This window comes from Argopecten irradians, chromosome 3 (assembly GCF_041381155.1).
Source record: "Argopecten irradians isolate NY chromosome 3, Ai_NY, whole genome shotgun sequence".
Classification (NCBI taxonomy): domain Eukaryota; kingdom Metazoa; phylum Mollusca; class Bivalvia; order Pectinida; family Pectinidae; genus Argopecten; species Argopecten irradians.
This window is the reverse complement of record NC_091136.1, coordinates 65,456,748-65,471,805: the sequence shown is the minus strand read 5'-3', so window position 1 is coordinate 65,471,805 and position 15,058 is coordinate 65,456,748. Positions and strand designations below refer to the sequence as shown.

At 34.5% G+C, this 15,058-nt stretch overlaps 1 protein-coding gene across 2 annotated transcripts; it reads right to left on the bottom strand.

The window, feature by feature from the left end:
• Positions 1–533: 533 nt before the first annotated feature.
• LOC138320118 (visual system homeobox 2-like) lies at positions 534–14,570 on the bottom strand. Of its 2 annotated transcripts, none has more exons than XM_069263181.1 (5): positions 13,637–14,570; positions 10,421–10,514; positions 6,038–6,161; positions 2,886–3,066; positions 534–1,127 (listed from the first exon to the last, which is right to left on the bottom strand). In XM_069263181.1, exons 1-5 carry the CDS (start codon positions 14,061–14,063, stop codon positions 832–834), a joined length of 1,122 nt encoding a protein of 373 aa, XP_069119282.1. In that variant the 5' UTR covers positions 14,064–14,570; the 3' UTR covers positions 534–831. The 2 variants fall into 2 exon arrangements, with proteins under 2 accessions (XP_069119282.1, XP_069119283.1); XM_069263182.1 differs by having other exon boundaries at positions 534–1,124.
• Between the last annotated feature and the right edge of the window lie 488 nt (positions 14,571–15,058).

Here is a 15,058-nt window from a genome sequence, read left to right as displayed (position 1 = left end):
GTGTACCCTCATATTATAGTCTGATTTGAGTGTACCCTCATATTACAGTCTGATTTTAGTGTACCCTCATATTATACTCTGATTTGAGTGTACCCTCATATTACACTCTGATTTTTGTGTTCTCCATATCATTAGAGCTATTCATGTTAATCCTTAGTCTCTAAAATCTTTATGTTATTATCCTAACTGAGTAAATGTCATTAATTTTTTATATATAAACTAAATCACGAATTCGAAGATAGACTTTGTGTTATATCCATGTATCAATAATTTGGTCTTTGGTTTTTGTGTGTGTCTTTTTTTATTTGTCCTATACAAGTATCGTGTAATAACCCATAATATATTGCTACCTTTATTGTGATATTGAGTACGATATGTTAAAACTACAAGTACTTGGTTTAGGTATGCTGTGTAATGGCATTTTGCTTTTTGACAACATTTTGTAACTCCAATAAAGTGGAAATGATTTATTTGCTGTGCTATATATATATACTGTATAATAAACCATTAACACGTTGTTTTTTCTTGATAATTTTAATATATAAGAAATTCCTTTTAAATCAAATTTTGTGGTAATTAATAGAACAATAATATGTTGGTACGTGCGTATAATTACATGGCTCTCTCGCTATATAAATTCTGTGTAACAAATAACCTGAAATTAAAGAAACATTATCAACGACAACATCGTCCCTCGTATCATTGATAATATTGATATGGATGTCAAATATATATTACATGGAAAATCACATTAATATGACGTCATACAATATATAATATAAGTTTGATATGACGTCATACACATTTAAACGTCCGTCATACATGTCTCATTCACACTACGTCAATTTCCTCTTGCGAATGGGAGTTTTCATTGTCATTTCTGGGATCCTCGAACCTACTTTTGTAATTGTCACAGGGTGAAGGTGTACGACTGTCGGGTCGATCCTGATTCTCCTGTATAAACTTTGCACTATGTTCCTGAGCCTTGGCTCGAAGGGAGGCGATACTCTCCGACCGGATCTCCTCTCTGTCCCTGTCCCGAACGTCCATGCTATCCTTTTCCACCGGTTCCTCGTCTTCCTCCTGTAGTTTGGCAGCTGCCTCAATCGACTTTTTATGCATACCTGCTGGATATAGACACACCAGACTATACGATCTGCCACAGCAGTGGTATTACAAATAATGTAATAGTATGGAGTGACCTAAGATTCTCTTCACATAATTTGATGATGTATAATGGTACATTGTAGATATGATTACTACTACTAAGTCCTCACATATATGGGATATTAGATATGGTGTTCACTACTCTCGCAAGTGCCCTTTACCAATTAAAAATGAGGGGATATGGTGTTCACTACTCCCGCATGTGCCCTTTACCAATTAAAAATGAGGGGATGTGGTGTTCACTACTCTCGCATGTGCCCTTTACCAATTAAAAATGAGGGGATATGGTGTTCACTACTCTCGCATGTGCCCTTTACCAATTAAAAATGAGGGGATATGGTAATCACTACTCCCGCATGTGCCCTTTACCAATTAAAAGTGAGGGGCTATGATGTTCACTACTCCCGCTATCCACGTACAAACCAGTATGTGTCCTTTACCAATTAAAAGTGAGGGGATGTGGTGTTCGCTACTCCCGCATGTGCCCTTTACCAATTAAAAGTGAGGGGATATGGTGTTCACTACTCTCGCTATCCACGTACAAACCAGTATGTGCCCTTTACCAATTAAAAGTGAGGGGATGTGGTGTTCACTACTCCCGCATGTGCCCTTTACCAATTAAAAGTGAGGGGATATGGTGTTCACTACTCTCGCTATCCACGTACAAACCAGTATGTGCCCTTTACCAATTAAAAGTGAGGGGATGTGGTGTTCACTACTCCCGCATGTGCCCTTTACCAATTAAAAGTGAGGGGATATGGTGTTCACTACTCTCGCTATCCACGTACAAACCAGTATGTGCCCTTTACCAATTAAAAGTGAGGGGATGTGGTGTTCACTACTCGCGCATGTGCCATTTACCAATTAAAAGTCAGGGGATATGGTGTTCACTACTCCCGCATGTGCTCTTTACCAATTAAAAGTGAGGGGATATAGAGTTCACTACTCTCGCTATCCACGTACAAACCAGTATGTGCCCTTTACCAATTAAAAGTGAGGGGATGTGGTATTCACTACTCCCATATGTGCCCTTTACCAATTAAAAGTGAGGGGATATGGTGTTCACTACTCTCGCTATCCACATACAAACCAGTATGTGCCCTTTACCAATTAAAAGTGAGGGGATGTGGTGTTCACTACTCCCGCATGTGCCCTTTACCAATTAAAAGTGAGGGGATATGGTGTTCACTACTCCCGCATGTGCTCTTTACCAATTAAAAGTGAGGGGATATGGAGTTCACTGCTCTCGCTATCCACGTACAAACCAGTATGTGCCCTTTACCAATTAAAAGTGAGGGGATGTGGTGTTCACTACTCCCGCATGTGCCCTTTACCAATTAAAAGTGAGGGGATATGGTGTTCACTACTCCCGCATGTGCTCTTTACCAATTAAAAGTGAGGGGATATGGTGTCCACTACTTCCGCATGTGCTCTTTACCAATTAAAAGTGAGGGGATGTGGTGTTCACTACTCCCGAATGTGCTCTTTACCAATTAAAAGTGAGGGGATATGGTGTTCACTACTCTCGCTATCCACGTACAAACCAGTATGTGCCATTTACCAATTAAAAGTGAGGGGATATGGAGTTCACCACTCTCGCTATCCACGTACAAACCAGTATGTGCCCTTTACCAATTAAAAGTGAGGGGATATGGTGTTCACTACTCTCGCAAACAGCGTAGAAACCAGAATGTGCGTAAGATAAGTATGATACTCACTGAGAAGCCAGGGTGCACAGGAATCTAGTACTCCGTCCTTTGCGCTTTTTAATATTGTTTCCGGAAGCGGAAGTGAGTGTCGTACCATAGCGCCATATAAACCATACTCTGCCATTATGCTACTTCGGCCCCAAGTTTTCTCGGTTTTGCGCCATTTTGCACGTCTGTTTTGGAACCATACCTGCAATCAGAAGTCATTTACATTAATGACAATGATTTGTGTTCTGAATAAAAAAAAAGTTACAGAGTAATCAAATATTTTTTGACTATAATTGTATTATATATTTAGGGATTAATACACCATTTTTTAGATAACAATGTTAGTGTCTATTGACATGTAAGCCTCACGTGTCCATCCCATGCACTGTTTGATAGAACTTACGCAAGCATCATACATATTTAAATAATCAAGAAAACCACGTGCCTGTAGTTTGAATTTCCTCATTAGCAATAATTTTATCCATGTTAATAAACAATAACATAATTTTATGAAAATGTTCATATGCTACTTCGATAAAATAGAGCAAGTACTGTATAGAATGTTCACTAGAGACTACGGTAGACTCGTTTCTGTTCTCGCACAAGTCTCGCGTTTCACCGTCACGCCACCAGTCCGCCGCCACGCGCTCTCTTGTTTTACAGTGTGCTGTAACGACGTTTTCCTATAGAAAGTCGAAATTCCAGATAATTTGAAAACCATGACACACTGTAATTTATGAATTGATGCAAACGTTTCGACAAAGTAATGAAGATGTGTGTAAAATCACTGGTGGACTATTGTCAAGTTTCCGCTTTGTATCGACGTCATATTGATTGACTGCGCAGCACGTGCCGACAGCAGCCCCGAGTAGTATCGCACGCGCGTCATTAGCCGGTGGTAGCAACGGGCGGTATTACCGCTGTGCCACTAAACCAATTATGGCTATTTCTTTGATGGGCTAAGAGGAAGTAATGGGTTGGTATAAATCTTATTAACTTGTAATTAGACACAAGACTTAATTGCCAAAAGATATCATTAGCCCCGACCATGATCATTAGAGACGCACACGTACCGCTGACAAGGATTTCGGACACGAAACGGAAAAGGAAAAATATCCTGTTAGGAATGTTGATTTATAAAAAAAACTGCTGATTAACAAAAACATAGCGTCTCGTTTAGAAAAGGAAATTAATGATTGACCACAGAGTTTTGGTGTGATAGGTATTCACCTGACATACAAAAGAAACAGCTTGTCTGTAAATCACAAGACAAATTCTCTCTTGTTTTCTTTCATTCATCGGCTATCAATTACTCTAAATTTGTAAAACAACTAAAATAAACTCGTGAAACTGTGTTTAATTAAACACATTGATAATTAATAGCGGTGAATATATTCACAATCATTTTGTTTCATGAATTCTATTAAATGGATAAAGCGATTTCTGTCACAAATGAAAAACATGCCTTCAATAAGGAAATTTTCAATTTAGATTACAATTTACAGTACGCAATTAGGTTTTTGCCTTTAAGATCCAACTTGGGTAGGAGTGCGGTAATTGGAATGCGAGTCTATTTATCATGTTAGATACTCTTGTTTTTGGAAGTTTCCGAAGCTGATATTACACAGTTGCACTGCCGGTATCAAAATTCAATAAGATGCATCAATTTATAAGGATAGCTGATCTCGTGTCTATAAAACGTGATCGAGTGTGCGATTACAAGGTTTAAATCCTGAATTATGACAGCGCTAGTTTATGGGCTATTGACTGATCACGGACCGTGACGCTAGGTCTTTTCCGCGTGATTTATTCCGAGCACAATGGTTGACCCGAAACCCTTTGGGGATGTTAATCTACTATTTCCTAATCAGTTCTATTAAATATCGCATTTTTTATAAGAAAAACAATAGGGACAGTTTTTATTCGAGAAAAAAAATCGCTTAGAGTTATAGAAGTCTCGTTAATTCATTCAGCTTGTTCATCCCGATCACACCGACAAAACGCAATAAAGTTAACGTGTCTCATGGCGCTCTCTTCAATTAGCTTTTAATTGAAACTGGTCACGACAGGAGAAATTGCATTAGTATAACAAATCTATTAATTGAAATCACATAATTGTAAAGGACGCGTATAAGAATACAGCTAATCTATTAGATAAATGGAAATTAGTCGACAGGCTTTCATTCTCTCTGCTCCTGATATCCGCATAGCAAAACACTTTGTGACAAATATGTCTCCGGGGGCATCATTTTCATTCACCGAAGAATAAGTGTCCGAACAAGATAGTGCTCGGTTGTGTTTGATCAGAAATTAATCATGCCGGTTGTAGACAGGCCACCATTTTAGCTAGCCAGGGCTTCGTGTGATTACCTTTCCTCACCATCGCCTCGTGACCCCATGGGAGCCACCACCAACGTGTTAATAGACCTTAATTGGGACGTTGGACTGACCGTATATTTGTATATGTACTTTTTCCTATCGCTGTCCACATGCGTTACTTTTTGTGTGTTCAGTCTAATGCTCGCCTCACAGCCACCCGTTCGCTGTGACGGAACCCGTCTGAGCGTGGAGAGACTCTGGCTTTGATTCCGCCTTCCCAGACACTCTTAATTGCTTATTACATGTCTTTATGACGCAAAATACATTAAATGATTAGCAATCTACTCAATTTGGTGTGTGCATTGTTAAGTGAGTCGGCCTATCGCTGGTGACATTATGTATGGTGGTCAGGATTCGTCTGAGCGAGCATTGGATTTGTTCACCAAAACCATCACTAGTTCTTAGAGGCTTATTTAGATCGGACAAAGCCAATCAGAGCTTACTGTAGTATATACCCATAGACCAGTCTGGAACTCAGGATAGGGTTTACCATAAACAGAATATTACAAAGAGATAAAACAATATCTGACTACCTCCAATTACATCATAACCGTTTGTAATCCTCATATCACTGTGTCTACTCATCAGACATTAGTAACTTAACGGGCACCAGAGCTACTCCCAAATATGGGCATATAATTTTAACTTTCAATGAAACGGCGCGGTGGGAATTTCTGGATAAACGTTATGTGAACGGAAATAGATATGTATTTCAGGGTCTACAGTCTCTATAACAAAGACAACACAATAACAATGAATGTTTATAAGGGTACAGATTAACATAAGCTAGTTACCTGGATTCTGTCCTCAGGTAGGTTGGTTTTTAGAGCTAACACCTCTCTAGCGTACACGTCAGGGTAATGTGCCTCTTTAAAAGCCTTCTCTAGCTCCTCTAACTGGTAACTCGTGAAGATTGTCCTGTAAAATAATATCTAAGTGTGAATTCATGTGTCGCCTGAACATATAGCCATGCATATAGTCTGCTTTATAACGTATTAAAACATAGCCTGCAGGATTACTTTGTTTAATTTCAAAATCCAAAATTTGAAAACAAACAACTCATGATGTCAAAATAATCAAATGAATTGCACTATTTTCATATTAACTACATTTCAGTTGCCTGATGGATGTTAGGGCCTTTATTGATAGACTATAATCATTTACAAATCTAACAAAGTTTACCCTTCCTGGCTAAAGTATAACTTATAAATCTAGATACTTTACAACAGAACTTCCTTCTTTTAATGCCTACTTCACTATTTTGTTTAAGATACATTGTATTTTTAATTTCCTGAACGTACACATTTATATTTATCATACTTGAAAATCAATCCAATTTTTTCTTATGATACCTCATCCTTAGTATGTAACTAAAGAACATTTTATCACTTAAGATAATTACATTTTATATTGACTGCTTAACCGCTTTATAACTTCAAATCTCATGCCTGTTTATATAATGTGAGTATTATTACCTGTTTCTATTTTCTACAACTCTCCTCGTTATCGTTCGATGATCTTAAGCATCCGAACTCCTTTATTCCTTTTGACTCTGCTTTGATGGTTTGACTTTCTCTCTTCTTTCTAATTAGCTTATAACTTTTTCATTTATATCTTATATCTCACAACGATGTTAGTTCAATATTTCTAGCTATAACAAAAATTCCATGTGAAATTTTTATTTGTTTTGAGATTTCCTATTAAATCATTTCCAAGCCGGTAGAAATATTTTTTTACATAAAGCAAATATGCTTTTTAAAAATGAAAACTCTAGATTTGTCAAAAATATATATTTTTTTTAAAACAAGCGTTATATATATTTAACTTTTATAAATGTGCATTCAAACATATTTGAGAGAGACATAACTCTATTAAAATCAACTAAATGTGTAAGTGTTTATACATGATAGATCATATATTAGCTTTGCTGCATGCATCATGTACGTAATAATTGTGTATCACCCGATCATACTTTATCAGTATTCTTACTTTCACAAGTTTTAATTTTGAATAATTGATTCCTTATTGATATGATGTACTGGCTTATGTTATTATTGATATTGGTATCTTTTTAGTTCATCTCATTTATTTGAATGGAAACTGAAGTACTTGAAATACGTATATAAGAAATACACGCAGTAAAACTCAGAGTAAATATGTTGAAAGGTCTTAAGATATTTCTTACGACATCATTTACTACACGCCGAGTAAAGATATTTCTTACGACATCATATACTACACGCCGAGTAGATATTCGATTTTATTATCAATACTTTGGTGTAGCACCGTTCCAAAGGTATTTGACTTGTGCCAATTTTCAGCATAAGACGCCTTATTATCCAATAAAAGAAGCATACATTGATTCAACCAGTAAGAGATGGATTTATTAAGCTCTTAAATGCGCTAACAGATTTTGATAAGTTGTTGACAAATGATAAATGATTCTGCACGTAAACACATTATAACAATGCTTCATGTCAAAGGAGAATTACACTTTGTTCGACATTTGGTAAAGCTGAGAATAATGCAGATTAATAATAAGGCGTTTTGCAATTGTTGAAACAAGTATTCCACACGGAATAGAATTAACATGACAATATGATAATAACTTTATAACAATTTCCTGTCACATTCATCAACATTTGTACAACAGATAGCTCTTTTTTTCTCCCAAACATAGACGTCAGTAAATTGTATTTTTTGGCCCATCCTCTGCCACAGCCACTGACATTTTGCACACATAAATTTTGAAATATTCAGTAGAAATAAATATGACGGCTGCCTGGTATGCAAAGCGGCAATGTCTATGGAGACAACCTTGTGCATGCCTCTCGTATCGATCATGTAGAATAACAAATTAGCTTAAATTAGTCTTTCGTGTATCTAAATTGATAAATACGCCAATTTCCACAAGTAAAATGTCAGAAAAGTGTTTGCTTTCATTGTCTAGTACATATAAAGCTAGCACACTAATCCCTGAGGGTTTTGTTCTGCCCCCATTTATTAATTGCCCCACAGCTACCAGACCTAATAACCAATACCCAGTCTGTGAAATCGCATAGAAATGTGGAGAATGACAATAAAGGACATCCGCTAATACAGATTAGGAACTCTCAAAAGAATGGATTTATTATGTCTATGTTATGGGTGCCAGTCACACAAGTCCATGTGAGGTAGCTCCTTGATCAAGTAACCATTTTTGCTTTTTTATTTCTCGTATATAAAGCTAGTTTAGATATTGATCTGCAAGGTCGGAAGACTAGATGGTTCATTAAGGCGATAAAAAATTCCCATGAAAATAAGCAACTTAGCGGAAAATAAATGTTGATGTCATTCTTCTCTTTTTTAGTATATTTATCTCTGTAGGTGTGGTGCCAGTAAATCTAAATAAAATAGCCTGTTGATTTCTCTTACTCCTCTTTTCAATCTTTGTTAATGGTTGTTGAGGAGATAATGTAAATAATTACCCTTAAAGAATTAGATTGAAATAATATCACCAAAATTTCAAATAATTCTTATTGAAGTATCGCATACCTAATTGGTAATATTGTTAAATAATAACTAATATGGACACAGTAATGACCCAGACTGTAACGGATCAGACAAGGGCAAATATACGTGTTCATTGTTTTATTTTATGTAAAAGAATATTACAATTTTCTTATATAAAAAAAAAAAAAAAATCTTTTTTATTTTCCAGAATGTTTCAAAATAGTGCATGAGGTGGTAGCTAAGATTGAAGGTGTATTTAAAGGTAAATATGTTCTGAATCTATAAAAGTATAAAATATCATTCATTTCATAAAAGAATTTAGTGTTATTTTAACGTTATGATATATACGTACACGTACGGAATTATTTGGTTTCCTTATATCACGTGTTTAAGTATATTTACAGTGAAGCGGAAGGTGAACTCTTTTGCCTTTCAAGTGTGATACATATTTAGTCGTACTTAAACATCTGAAGTAGCTCAATGAATATTCATGACTCATAACTGCAAATGTCATCACATAAGAATGTTTTGTTTATATTAACTATAGAAGATATCAAAATTTGCTTTTTCTTTACACACAGCATAGATATAAAGTTCGGTTTCATTGATTTTGTTTTTCGTGTTGTTGATAGAAATATTGATATTAAAGACCTATTACTATATATTAGGAAATATATATAAAATATTGATGGTAAAGATTTATTACTATATATATTAGGAAATTTATATGAAATATTGATGGTAAAGATTTATTATTATATATATAAGGAATTGCATATAATATATTGATGGTAAAGATCTATTACTATATATATTAGGAAATGTATATGAAATATTGATGGTAAAGACCTATTACTATATATATTAGGAAATGTATATAAAATATTGATGGTAAAGACGTATTACTATATATATTAGGAAATGTATATAAAATATTGATGGTAAAGACCTATTACTATATATTAGGAAATTTATATGAAATATTGATGGTAAAGACCTATTACTATATATATTAGGAGATTTATGTAAAATATTGATGGTAAAGACGTATTACTATATATATTAGGAAATGTATATAAAATATTGATGGTAAAGACGTATTACTATATATATTAGGAAATGTATATAAAATATTGATGGTAAAGACCTATTACTATATATTAGGAAATTTATATGAAATATTGATGGTAAAGACCTATTACTATATATATTAGGAAATGTATATGAAATATTGATATTAAAGACCTATTACTATATATATTAGGAAATGTATATAAAATATTGATGGTAGACGTATTACTATATATATTAGGAAATGTATATAAAATATTGATGGTAAAGACCTATTACTATATATTAGGAAATTTATATGAAATATTGATGGTAAAGACCTATTACTATATATATTAGGAGATTTATGTAAAATATTGATGGTAAAGATCTATTATATATATATTAGGAAATGTATATAAATATTGTTGCAAAGGTTTATAATGCGGCGCCTAGTAAGATAAAACATTTGACCGTAATATGTATAACATCACCTTGGTTATCGATGTAGAACATGGGAATATTACGTACATATACGAATATTGTATTATACAATATATAATGGTTAAGTTGATAATAATGAATACAACTCGAAAAGCGTGATAATAGTTCGGGAGGGGATACCAAATTCTTACCTATGACGTCGCTTCTTTTTCTTTTTCTTGCTGCTCAGCCCTGCGCTATCAATGTTTTCCAAACTACCTTTATCACTGTAGCTTGATTCTAGATCTACAATAGATTAAATAATTATTAAAATTAGTTAAATCAAATAAGATCCATGTTGCATTCAAATCATCTCTAGTATCACTGTGGTATAAATTTGTATAAAACATGCATAGAAAAATAATTAAGTAAGTTAATGATATTCTTTACATTGACTGTATTATATCATTAGACAGGAAAAGTAAGAAAAGTAATATAATTATCGATACTATCTCAGTTGTGACGGTTTTCTGACGGTTTTCCATATAAAAAACATTAGCTTTTATTGTTACGTTGCTTAAAAATGCAATATTATGTTTACTATTTACTATTGAATTTGTAATTTACATTTTGTAATGAAACAAAAGGACGCCCAAACCATACTTTTTGCATCGAATCTTAGATTCCTTATTTCATTCTATATTTTTTTTTATCTAATTAGGTTAACAAAATCAAAATATTACTAAAGCAAAACATAAAAGATAAACAAATGTGTTTTGTATAAATCAATGAGCCTTTACCAAATAAATCTATTCACCATAAATGATGACAACACTGTGTATGCTTATGAGGTATAAGTTAGAGGTTACTAAGTTCAAACAAATAATATGATTACCACATTTTAGTAATTAGCTAATTAACATCCCTGTCAATTAATATTGTGTATAAATTAGCTCGCCGCGTTCGGTGTAATACCGATATCGTTCGATCTTGCTTAAATGGACGAAACCCACAAGCAATTTTCCGATTTGAAAGGAAATCGCATTTCCTCATATTAATAAATAATAAATGTTTTCATTCTATTTTAATCGGCTATGCCACCGATGCGTGTAAACTGCCGCAGACGAAATGCTTGTTTTCCCGCCGGAATCTCGCACGTGCATGAAATGAGTCAGCGTGGCGTTACCAAAGTCCCTCAATATACAGGTAGAGCAGTAAGAATAGAATCTGATCAATGTGCATTCACCTCACAATACCATCTCCTGTAGCATTACATAGCTCGGGGCACTAACACATCCAATTCATTATTAGTTATACGGTTCATCCACGTTAATTCTCATACTATATAATAACATCTTTGATATACATACATCATAATATTTTATAAAATTAAATATTTATGTATCAAGTGTAACTCTAAATAGTAAACAGATAATATGATAGAAAAAGTAATTAATTTGTGTCGCCATAAAAATGACTGTAAGTTTGATGTGAGTATTAGCCATCTGCTGACACCAATTACACCGCCATGGCATGGCACTAGGCAGGGCGTAAGTAAACGCATTTCACGCACCTTAATTTTCAAACGCAAATTATTTCAGTTAAAAAAACTATGCTCCTAGCAATTTTGAAACATTCCTTAATTGGTGTCGTGAACGTGGCTTTAACGGCGAGAATTACAGTAGATTAACCCCGTTAGAGAATAATCAAATCACTTCTGAACACTAGACTTATATTATCGATGTCTATGATGTGGTGGCACAAATAAAAATGGAATAAAACTCAAGTGTAGTCTAATTGACAAAATATTAATATACTATTATTCGAATATTCATGTATGTAATCTATACAAAAATGAAAGGCGTGCAGCAGCATATTTTATGCATTCACCGAAAACGCCAGTCTTTCTTAACTATCGGTTTTTACAGTAGATTTTACTAAGTCTCAAGATACAATAATGAACACGAAAACATTTCTATTTCAACGAATGCAATCCTTTTTATGTTTTTGTGTCATCATAGCAAAAATAAAATACTTTTATTAATATGTCTGTTTGCTTATTTTAGTGCATATCATTCCACATTGTCTAGTATAGATATTGTAACTTGCCATGTTGATGCGCGTGCTTTATCATGTCACACCCACCAGCTGGGCACATGAAGTAGCCAGGGGTCAGTAGACCTATTTACATTTAGACGGATTACCGTGTTTGACATGTGTACATTAGCTCTGGTTTCCAGTATTTATATACAGTAGAATTATATTATTTATTGTTACTGTGCGAGCGAATTTTGCGTTGTTTTATAAAATGATATATTAGGAAACAAAAGGAGAATTGTTTAATCAACGATTGCTAATGTAATAGGTATCTAAATTTATTTTATAAAAACCTATAATTTCATAATATTTTTGCGCAAAACAAAACTTTGGAAAATTAAAGAAAATTGAGGAAAAAAAAGTTCGCAGAAATCTCCCAGGACAACATTTTTGTAAAGTCAAATTTTGTTACAGAAACATGTATTTATGTTTAAAATTTTACTGATTGGAAAAAAATGAAAACTATCATAATAGTTAAAGATAATCCAAAAGCGTAAAATAAAATGTAGACATTTTTATTATTTTTTTATCCTATTGTTATACACATTTACATTGAAGTAAACGTTTTATCGGTTGTTTTGTTGTAAGGACAAACGAACCTTAACCCCGACTTTAAAAACAATGCCCTTGTCATCCTTGAATTTCTCAACAGTCAAAGTACCCCCTGAGTAAGTATGGCCTTTCTTTTCCATTCATTTCCCCGCCAAAACGGGGCAGATATCCACCAACAACAATGTGAAAACAACAGATAAATAGGGAAATATTTTATCTCTAAATGATGAAAGAACATTGACTTTTGTTATCTCAAATTTACGGAAAACAGACACATTTGTACGGAAAACGATTGTTGATAAAACCTGTATAAATGTTTGGTTTGAGGATTTCTTGAGTGAAAATGTCAAGTGCTTAAAGTTGCCATTATAATTAGCGTTCTTTAAAATATGACACACATTAACAGCATTTAAAGTCGGGTGATTCCCGGGTTCAACGCTTTGTTTCCCAACTTTGTACGGACACAAATTACAGCAACCACGTGCACAACCTACAATGCATCTTTTGCAGTACATATACAAATTTCATTTAGTTTCTTGGTAATATTATTCCATAAAACAGACATATTTGTTTCATTTTTAAGCATTAAAACACCAGAAATAACTTATTTCCTCGCAAAAACTACTGAACTTTCTTTTAAGCACAAACTGCTACAAATCATAAATAATTATTGTATGTGATATAAAATATTATGTAAAAATTATAAGGTGATTAGAGAACATTTTGTTTTAAGAAAAAAATGAAATATCGCTATGGATTCTTTATTTGAGTGTACTCACTTGTTTTCACATGGTCGGTACTTTTGGAGAGCAGGTTGTTTGGAGAGGAACCTAAGTTAAACACTGATTGCGCTGAGCTGCTGAGAGCGTTGATGAATGTTGATCTCCAGGTAGAATAGGGTAGAGAGACAGGGATGTCCTTGATGGCTGACCGCACTGGACCTAGCGAACTGGACAGTGACGAAGCCAGGTAAGAGGATGACAGTATTGGGTCACTCTGAGAATGTCTTGGTCTGTCCGATTCCTGGTTATTGTTTCCTAGTCCTAAAAGTTCTTGAATTGCAAACGGTGTTCTCTGGCTACGGTCCGGTAACGACCCCCCGTGTGCGATGGGTGTGGCGGGGAAAGGTGAAGATGTTAGTCCCAGGGTCCCTGCAGCTGTTACTCCGAATGCATACGGAGGATGATGTGCCGCAAAATTCATCATCGTTCTGATTCCGTATTTTTCAGCGTTTACTTCTTGAACAGTTCTCACTTTTGATGTTTTGCTTCAGAACGCGGTTAATTCCTAATTCCCTAATAGCATTTTCCGCTAGATTTATGGAACTGAAATCAACTTGAATAATACAAAAACAATGATTGAATCTATACACTGAATTAAGAAACTAATTCATAAAATGTATGTCACTAATTCTTAATAAAAACTATTATGTTAGTATAACATGAAAATAGATCACACGCAGTAGCCTTTTATCGAGTCGTTAGCTTGTTTTTGAATCATTTCAGCAGTCTTTTCTGATTATATCAATTTATTAGCGATTGTATATTTACTTTGTGTGGCCCCGCCCCCGCCGAACTCCGGCTATGGCTGCTGCTGCTGCCACTCAAGGCTTTGCAGCCAATCGGATGTCTAGTGAGCCACATGAAGCTATTATCAGCGTCACTCCTCTCTGGCTGAGCTCCTCGTCGTTCCGGCGTCCCCTAGCGCCTGTAGCCGTGGCTTGAGAGGGCTTCAGCACAATTGTACAGCCCTCTCCGAGGATGCCATATTAAGTGATATATCCGCCGGATTTTTACTGTTAGTTTGACAAGCAGAAATGACCACTATCCGTAATTGACTTAATTGTAATCACTGCAGTGTCCACTACTGGACGTCGGATAAAATCCGTCCAAAGCAGTTTGACCACTGGAATAAAATAATTTAAAGGTGCTTGCTTCATTTATTCCCATGTGAATCGATTTTGTTTCGCTTGACCGAAGAGTCATTTTAATAATGATCAAATTATAATATCAGATCCTGTAACCTCCTAATATAAACGATGATAATTATTCATATAGTGATATTACACGATTTTACACTTTTTGTTATGAGCAGACTAAGGTTGATAAATCTGCGGTACATATATATTAGTGGTGTAAATAATTATAATAAATCCATGACCACTGTCTATAGAAATCAGGGTTATACTGATGATTTTTCAT